This window comes from Sorex fumeus, unplaced genomic scaffold (assembly GCF_029834395.1).
Source record: "Sorex fumeus unplaced genomic scaffold, SorFum_2.1 ptg000063l, whole genome shotgun sequence".
NCBI lineage: Eukaryota > Metazoa > Chordata > Mammalia > Eulipotyphla > Soricidae > Sorex > Sorex fumeus.
Window position 1 is genome coordinate 54,445,299 of NW_026606120.1, and position 9,073 is coordinate 54,454,371.

Here is a 9,073-nt window from a genome sequence, read left to right on the forward strand (position 1 = left end):
TAAAAAACAGCCCTTTTTGGTTCAGAACTTGACTCTCTCACCACTTCAATGATTTTAGACAGTTATTTAAGCTCTCTCAGCCCATTTATTCATAGATATTAAATATTTTACAAGTAGAGGATTATGAAATAAAGTCTCTGATGATCAGATTGCCCCTGTAAATAAGGCATCTGAATTTCCCTTATTTTATGGAATATAGTTGCTGAATGATCAAGACAGCTCAACAGTTATCAATGTTTAACTATGTGCTATGAAACTTAGTATTTACAAATGGCTAAAGGAAGCTTGTGGGGGCACCAGAGTTTAGATTGTGATCCTAGCACTTTTCCATGTCAGATAATATACCACCAGAAGGTATCATTGTCAAAAAATGAAATATAGTCAGCTTTCTCATTTAGAAATTTACTAATCAGGGTCTGTCTCACATTTGTGAGGCCTTGGGTTCAGTCACTGTCATCTCTGGAGAGGGATCAGGAGAAACTGATAATCCAGGTTAGCCTGAAAATAAAATTAAACCTTTTATTATATTTGGCAGGTAGTAAGAAGATATGTTTGATTCTTAGACCTCAGTTCTCTCTAGCTCTGCTGGGCTTTGTTTTACATTTGGCAAATTAATAGCCATTCTAGATCTTGATTCAAAATATAAGATTCTGGTATAAAATTTAACTTTTGGGGTCCAGAGAGAGTACAGCAGGTAAGGGACTTGCCTTTGCACACAGCCTTCCTACGTTCAATCCCTGGCACTCCATATGGTCCTTGAGCACTGCCAGGAATGATCCCTGAGCACAGAGCCAGGAGTTACCCAGGAGCATAACCATGTATGACTCAAAAAACAAACAAAAAATCTTTTAAAAATCTCTTTGGCTTTGTTGGCAGCAGAGTGTAAGTAAATTGTATATTAAATAAATTGGAATTTTCCTTGTAAAGGAATTGTTTTTCTTTTTTGGGTCACACCTGGAGATGCACAGCGGTTACTCCTGGCTCTGCACTCAGGAGTTACTCCTGGCAATGCTCAGGGGACCATATGGGATGCTGGGAATCGAACCCGGGTCAGCCACGTGCAAGGCAAATGCCCTACCCTCCGTGCTATCTCTCCAGCCCCTGTAAAGGAATTTTTTTTTTCTAAATCTTTGACTTTAGAATTAGACTATAAATATTTTCACAACATCCTTAATATTTCAAAATGTATGTTTTAGGTCTTTTTTTTTTTTTTATCTCCATGAGTAAACTTATATTTTCTTGGATGGGAAAGTAGGTTGTTGGTGAAATGTCATGATGCAATGATGAGTGAAGTATAGTCTGACCTGGTATTGCCATCATTTCAGTGTTGGCTCTGACCAGGGTATGATTCTTTAATCTTCTCTCTGAGCTGATTCAGATTCCTAAGGGAAATTGGTTTCATTGTGCTGAGTCCTTCTTTGGTATTGTTTTGAATTACTGATACTTTCCTCTTTTTTTCTTCCTTAGGTTGAGGGACCATATTTCACTGCATAATTGTTGGGCACCGCATAATCGTCACACCATTTTGTTCAGTCCCAAATTTGGTTAATAGCCTTTCATCATGAAGCCATCACATGGTATCATTCTGATCATCATGCTACTTATAAGGTAAACAGCTGTAATGTATTGACCAATGGCGTACGGGTATGTATCTTCTTATACAATGTGAGCCATGAGCCTAGATTTCTCAGCACCCACAGTCATATTTCCGGAAACCATTTTGTATGGTTTGTATTGTAGCCCTGCAATACTAATGATACTGTCACTCAACCCACAGAAGACCCTTAGGCCCGGGGGAGCCCATGGGCAGGCAAAGCTGCTATGAAAAAATCATGTGCTTGGGCAAGGCATGCATCTTTCCACGCTAGCTAAATTTATATGATTCACTGCAGTCATACAGTAACATGCATAGAGTAGTAGTCCTGATATTGGGTAAACAAAAACTATTTTGCAAGCTTTAAGGTAAAAGTGATTATGTTCGCTGAACAGTGTAAGAACAGAGCTGTGGAAAGAATGTTCTCAGTGAATGAAAAGTTGGTGTGAGACTGGAGGAAACTAAAAGACAAACTGAAAAACACAACCTTTTCTAGATGCGCCTTTGGAAGTCCTAAGACAGGCAAGTTTCCCAAAATTGAAGAGGTGTTTGTGTTTCTCAGTGAAGTGTGGAATGGTGGTTGCATTATATTCTATGAGATGTTGCAAATGAAGGCACAGGAGGTTGCGCTCAAACATTCTTCTCAGTTTAAGGCAAGCCATGACTGGGTTATGAGGTTCATGTGATGGTGCGATTTGTCTGCAAAGGAAAATATGACAGTGTGTCAAAAGATGCCAGCTGATTACAGTGAAAAGATTCTAAGCTTCTATCAATTAATCTTGCGTATGCACCAGGAAGCTTCCTATTTACTTTCACAAATTGGTAATGCTGGACTCCAGTATTTTTCATTATGCCTGGTACAATGGTATTAAAAGGATCATCGAGTGTATCTATGAAAACCAGTGGTAATGATATATTAGTATATAGTTAGGCTTGCTGTTACAGCCCATGGAAGTAGTTACCAGCTTATGTGATTCTTAAGAGGAAAATAATGCAGAAAGGAACACAGTTTCCCCTAGGAATTCATGTCTTGAGTGCAAACAAATGGTTGGATGGACTTGGAACTCATGGTGGACTAGATTAAAACTGTATGGATCAGAAGACCAGATGCACTACTGAAAGAACTGGCCTTTATTTTACCAGTTTTCAAGGTCACATCATGAACAAAATAAAGCAACTTCTCCATGAAAATAGGACACTTCCAGTAACCTAACATCTATCAGCCACTGAATACAGGTGTAAATAAGCCCTTTGAAGATCATCTCCATTGTTTCTGCAGTGAGTGGATGAGCAGTGATGAACACCTGTTGACACCAGCTGGAAAGATTAAGCATCCGTCCTTGGAACTACAATGCACACGAGTAATTGAGAGTTGGGACCTTATACCACACAAAGCAACCATCAAAAGCTTAAAAAAACATAGGAATTTCAAATGCACTAGATAGATCTCACTGTGGCAGAGTGAGGAAATAAACTTATGAGTGGTGATGAGGACTGCCTGTGAGGTAATGAAACCAGTGATAGTACAGAATCTTGAGACACACATTAGATTTTGCAAATCAGTACTTCGCAATACTGTAATAAATGTTCTTGTGTAATATTTTGACTAATGCACAAATGCAAATATGTTGACTTAATTTTTGGGCAGATTGTAAAAAGTCTTCACTAAATTCTCAGGAAGAAATGATGTGCATTGATTTGTACTATTTTAATGTATATTCATGAGTATTCCATGCATTCTTTCACCAAAGACAGTTAAATATTTTAAATAATACAGGCATACTTACGCAGTCCCACTTTTTTTTGCAAGAAAAAACTTGGCATGAAGTCTGTGACAATTATGTGGTGAGATTATGTAGTGAAACACAGCAAACAATCTGGTTTTGGTTACTTCACAAAGTGCTCCATCATGTCAATCTTCAATCTGTTCAAGTCCCTTATTACTACTATATTAAAATTTCTTAACTGTAGTATTTATTGTAGTAAAAAATCTCAAGGTTCGACAAACATTATTACAACTGTTCTAATATACTTCAAAGTGTTAATATTTTTAAATCCCTAGGATTTTCCATTTTTAAATATAATTTTAACCTATCAGAATGTGCTATGAATTGCTAAATTTAAGCCCTGAGAAACAGACACTTATGAATTGTTTTTATCCTTTACTGATTTTTTTTTCTAAATACTGTTTTCACAATTCTGCTAATTTAGTAGCATGAATTTTCCTACATAGGCAATTCAAGTGTTTCTGTAGTTTAGTTTTGTTTGGTAGGGGGCACACCCAGCAATGCTTAGGGCTTGCTCCTGGCAGGCTTGGGTACCATAAGGATGCCAGGGATAGAACCCAGGTCAGCTGATGCCATATAAGTGTCCCACTTGCTGTACTATTTCTCCAGTACATCTGTTGTATTTCTGATACTAGGAGTTTCACACAAAGCTAAATTCTTAACCATTGAGTATCAAGTTTCTCCCCTTAACTACCAATTTTGGGGGTAGGGAGGAAACAGTTTCATACAAAAAATAGTTCCAAGTCAAAAGTAATCTAAATGAATGATGTAAACACGTCTAGTAATCTTTGTTTCCGTATAATCATGACAGCATAGAATAGCTCATTGACAAAAAGATTTATTCTTAAAATGTTTCATAGAAACTTTGGTAACAGCCAGAATAAATTCATACCAGTTCAGCAAACGAATTGTATGCAGAACAAATGTATTATTCTCTTTGTTTTTGGGCCATCCCCAGCAACGATCAGGGGTTATTCCTGGCTCTGCACTCAGGAATTACTCTTGGCAGTGCTTAGGGGATTATATGGGATGTTGAGGGTCAAACCCAAGTTAGCTTTGAGCAAGGCAAATTCCCTACCTGCTGTTCTATCACTCCAGCCCACTTACTGAAATACTAGTTTCTTTCTTTAAATATTCCTAAGATTCTTTTTTTTACAGTTATTAGATCAGTATTTCATCTCTTCATTGCTTATTATGTTTGCTTTCACATTGAAATCTTCAGACAACTATATAAACAAATACTCAACCTGTTTCCCTTTAATCAGTTTCAAAAACATATATGGCTCATAGAGAAATCTTTAAAACACTGATAAGTTACAGAAGATGTTAACAAACAGGTCACAGTAGATTGAAAGAGCAATTATTTTTCTAAAGTATTACTATAGAGCAGGTCCACATTTTCACATTGTAAACTGATCAAATCTCTGTCAGAATAAAACCTGTCAGAGGCAGATTAAAGAGAAGGCCAGAGCTCCCTTCCCCGTCCCACTTTGAGGTTTAACTTGTGTTTTTCCTGAGAGCCACTTGTACCACTTGATTTTTTTTTTTAAGGGAGGAGGACAGGGTAGAAGGGCAGGACACTTGTAGGGTGCAGGGAATTTTGTTGTGCAACCGGGATCCAAACCAGGTCAGCTGCATGCAAGGCAAGCACCTTAACTAGCTCTCCAGCCCTGTCCTTATTCTGTAAGGAAAAGGATAGGATATCCTTCTATACTAATCAATCTTTTCACCTGCACTTACTCTACACTAACTGGCATTTTCCCTTCAGTCTTGATTCTCCTACCCTAACCGGTCTGGCCAGCAATAAGTAGAGGTCTAGACAGCAGGGTGAAAGGTTAAGATCAACAGATATATCCTTTTTTAAAAAATAGTATGGTTAACACTTGCATAATTATGAATTGAGGCTGAGATATACCAAATTGCTACATATCATGCCAAAAGTTAGCCCTGTGACCTTATGGTGTTGTGGATTAAGACAGTAATCCCTTTCAGTTGTCAGGGGAGTACAGCTTAATTAGATGCTGTATTTCTGTTGGATAACCTGTGATGGGACAAGCTTGGTGACTCCTCACATAATTAAATACACAGCGGTAACAAAACACGTAGCCAGAGGTGGCAAGAACAGTGTCGTTCACCCGGGTCTTACGACACAGTGGGCAGACAGTCTTCAACTTGGGTAACAGAGGGGAATCAGAATTGTAGTCTAAGTGTACAGGTGGCGGGGGGGTAGGCAGAGCAGTCAGCGACTTGATGGTGTCTTGGTTTTCAGAGGAGTACCACCATTCAAGGAACTGCAGGAAGAAGACACCCACAGACAGGCCTGACGAGAGGGACAAGGCAACACCCCCCACAGCTTTCTTCAGCGCAGATGTTATCTTCTCTCTAACACTGTTGGCAGAACACAAGGAGGGAAAGAAGAAACTTGATTTAGGTGTCATCACAGGTGCATTACATATGATATAAATTCACTCTTTGTTTGTTTTGGGGCCACACCCAGCAGTGCTAACTCCTGGCTCTGCACTCAGGTCACTCCTGGTGGGCTTATGAAACCATATGTGGTGTCGGGGTTCGAACCTGGGGTTGGCTGCACGCCGGACAAGCTCTCTACCAGTTTTATTATCTCTCCCAACCCATAAATGCACTTCTTACACTTTCCACCAATATCACTGCTCAGTGTGGGAACTTGAGTAGCTGCTAACTTGGTGACCCCTTAAAGATCTAGGCTAAATTATTCTGACTTCACTTTATATTTTAGGAGTATGAAAGTTCAAATTTTTCAGGGGGTAGAAATGTCTTCTATACAACTTGATCCCAGGCATCCTGGAGGGCAGACATAGCCTTCCAAAATTAAAATTTTGTTACTTGGGAAGGGGGTAAATCCAGTGGTAACTGAATGCACTAAACTATTCCCTGTAGTACTGGGGTGGCAATACAACATAGGGGTGCTAGGGATCCAACCCAGAGGCTCCCAAATCTGGCACTAGGAATTCAGCTTTTTTGGGGGGGTGCTGGGGAGAAGAGGGGGTTAGGCCACACCCTGTAGTGCTCAAGTGATATTCCTGGCCCTCTGCCCCAGGGGTTTCCCCTGGCAATTCTGGGGAACAAACACAGTGCCAAGGATGTAACTGAGGCTAGCTGCACGCAAGAACTGTGCCTTAACCTTTGTACTATCTTTCTGATTCCTAGGAGTTCCAGGTTTTGTTTTGCTATTTAATAAGGTGTTGATTATATAAGTTTTCTTTTTTTTTTTTTTGCAGGGGGAACGTTACATCTAGAAAAATTCATATAAAATTCACTTAAAATTCAATTAAAATACACTTAAAAATAACTCAGCAACAAAATGAGAATACAAACACCAAGTAGAAATGATATCACTGTGACAAACAACAATCTAGAATTGTATTGATTGAGTCTGAATCTTAATTCTGCCAGCTTCTGGGTGGTGTTGGGAAGGTATTTAAGCCGTGAGGACAATTTCCTTGACTATTAAATGGGGCTAATGCATTTATTTAACTCATTAGGTTGTGATGAGTATTGAGATATATTCAAAGACAGCACCCAGCGCAGGGCCTGGCACAAAGCATGTGTGCACAAAAACGTAGCTAGTTTGGTGAGGAATGTTACTGGGTGGCAATCTTTGTTGATGGATAGAATTTTTTCTATCATGTTATGGAGTACCTACAAGGGGCGAGGGAGATGGATTTTGTAAATATGGGCCAAGATTTTAGAGATTTAAAAATCGAGTTTAGGGCAATGGAAAGGCCTTACCTCCTGGGTGGCTGCCGCATCTTGTGGGCTGCTGCTGCTCTGTGCTCCAGGGCTTGGATGTCCTGAACTGTAAGCCGGCCGAGCCGCACTCCAGCCAGACTCAGCAGTGGAGAGTGTTGCTGAGACTTTCCCAGGATATAGCGAAGTTGCTGCACAAGAAACCAGCCTTCCCAGGCCATGTTAACGAAGGGATAGGCTGCCAGGAAGGCTCTATGAAATTGTTTCCAGCGGGAAGAAGGGGGATGGATCGAATATTCATCCTCTTCTCGCAGGCTAGACACCAGCTTCTCCAGCTTTACTTTCAGATACGGAAGAAGAACCAGGAACATAATTGACTTCCAAAGCTGCTTCTTTGGGAGACCAGCACTGGCCAGTCTCTGGGACCCATGTGTGTCCCTCATTACAATTCGCTTTAAGCCATAAAAGTTTTCTGAAAACGAGGCACTGGTTTTAGACAGATAATGCTGCTGGAGCAGAAGATCTAGCACGGTAAAGATTTCATCAAACCACCTCCATAAGAAGCCATAAAGGGCAGGATTTGATTCTGCCAGAACCTAAAGCAAAATAAATCAGTATGAAATCCACCCCATTGCACCACTGTGTCTTGTATTTAATACCTCCACCCCCACTCAATTCCACAAGTTGGGATTTCACAAATTGCTTCTTTTGGGTTCACTTCAGTGGGGCTGGAGAGGCATTTCTAAGGGTTGGAGCGAGTTTTTAATTCAAGAGTCAAAGGTTAGATCCTACCAAAGTATGATCCCCTCAAGACCACAGGGAGACTACCCACCCTCCGCCCTCCACTGGGTTTGTAAAAAAAAAATACAATAAATTTTGTAAATAAAAAAATACAGTACATTTTGTAAATAAAAAATACAATAAAAAAATTTTTAAGAGTCTCTTTCATCATTTTTTTTTTCATTTCATCATCCTGTTATTCGTCGATTGCCTCGAGCAGGCCCCAGTAACGTCTCTTTCATCCTAACCCTGAGATTATATTCAAGGCTCTTTAGGAGAATGAGACCCATCATTGTTACTGGTATTTGGCATATTTGGTACGCCACGGGGAGTTTGCCAGACTCTGCCCTGTGGGCAGGCTACATTCGATAGCCTGCATGGAGTCCCTTAAGTGCTGGGTATTCATTTAGTATAACAGGACACGTAACAGCTAGCTAAATCATAAAGGTGCGAATTTTGTGCCTACCGGTTATTTCTAAGCCTCCGCTGGCCTCCAGATAGACTCAAGTTTATGGGCTTGGGGTTTCTAGAAACCTGGCGGAGCGTCAGTGCCTTACCTTGACCACATGCTGGAGAGCTGGTCTCACCGCTGTCATCAGACTGTCCTGCGCTACCACCTCGAAGATGGACGGCTGGTCGTCCAGCACAGCGGCCGTTGTGATGTGCGCCCCGTGCTCGGCCATCGCTTTGCCGGTGCACCACCTCCCGCTCTGTCCACAGACTGTGCAGCAAGCATGAACTTGCCTGGAGTCTGAGGGGACCCGGTCTCAGTGCAAGGGACTTTCTGCGGGACACCGGGAAATGCTGCCAACTTGACGGGAAAGGCGGGGGGTGGGGCGTGGGGCGGGGTGAGGTTAACGACCGCCTCTGGTGTGAAGGGGGCGGGTTGGAGGGGGGTCTCGCGTCAAAGCCCAGCGCGCAGTGAACGCAGACGTGGGTGCGGGCGGTGTGGAGGGCGTGCCGATGTGTCAAAACAAAACAAAAAAAGCTGCTCCGCACTGGGCCGAATGTGACCGCCGAGTCCGGGCTGCGCACAGGCGCGCCCCGCGCCGCAGAGCCGAGGCTGGGAATCCGGGTGTCTCAAGCGTGGGGGGCCCAACCGCGCCGGCTGCGGGGTCCCGGGGACCAGTGCGGCCCGGTTCGCAAACGCAGGCCCCGGCCGCGGGTCGTGACGTCTCCCCGGCTG

At 42.0% G+C, this 9,073-nt stretch overlaps 1 protein-coding gene and 1 non-coding gene across 2 annotated transcripts; one reads left to right on the forward strand and one right to left on the reverse strand.

The window, feature by feature from the left end:
- Window positions 1-1,275: 1,275 nt before the first annotated feature.
- On the forward strand, window positions 1,276-1,372 carry LOC130036331 (Z30 small nucleolar RNA). The gene has a single exon (XR_008794371.1). It is a non-coding gene; the product is annotated as a Z30 small nucleolar RNA (small nucleolar RNA).
- A 2,766-nt stretch (window positions 1,373-4,138) lies between these two features.
- Window positions 4,139-8,649, reverse strand: PEX12 (peroxisomal biogenesis factor 12). Its single transcript, XM_056127805.1, has 3 exons — window positions 8,445-8,649; window positions 7,150-7,703; window positions 4,139-5,769 (listed from the first exon to the last, which is right to left on the reverse strand). The coding sequence occupies exons 1-3, from the start codon at window positions 8,568-8,570 to the stop codon at window positions 5,370-5,372; spliced, it is 1,080 nt and encodes a 359-aa protein (XP_055983780.1). The 5' UTR covers window positions 8,571-8,649; the 3' UTR covers window positions 4,139-5,369.
- Between the last annotated feature and the right edge of the window lie 424 nt (window positions 8,650-9,073).

Bases quoted from the DNA above. Each gene is read 5' to 3' on its own strand.
- PEX12 (XM_056127805.1), bottom strand. From the start codon at position 8,570: ATGGCCGAGCACGGGGCGCACATCACAACGGCCGCTGTGCTGGACGAC. The intron at 7,704-8,444 runs GTAAGGCACTGA...ATTTTGCTTTAG, and splicing joins CTCTCCAGCATGTGGTCAAG to GTTCTGGCAGAATCAAATCC. The intron at 5,770-7,149 runs GTAAGGCCTTTC...TTCTGCCAACAG, and splicing joins ATGCGGCAGCCACCCAGGAG to TGTTAGAGAGAAGATAACAT.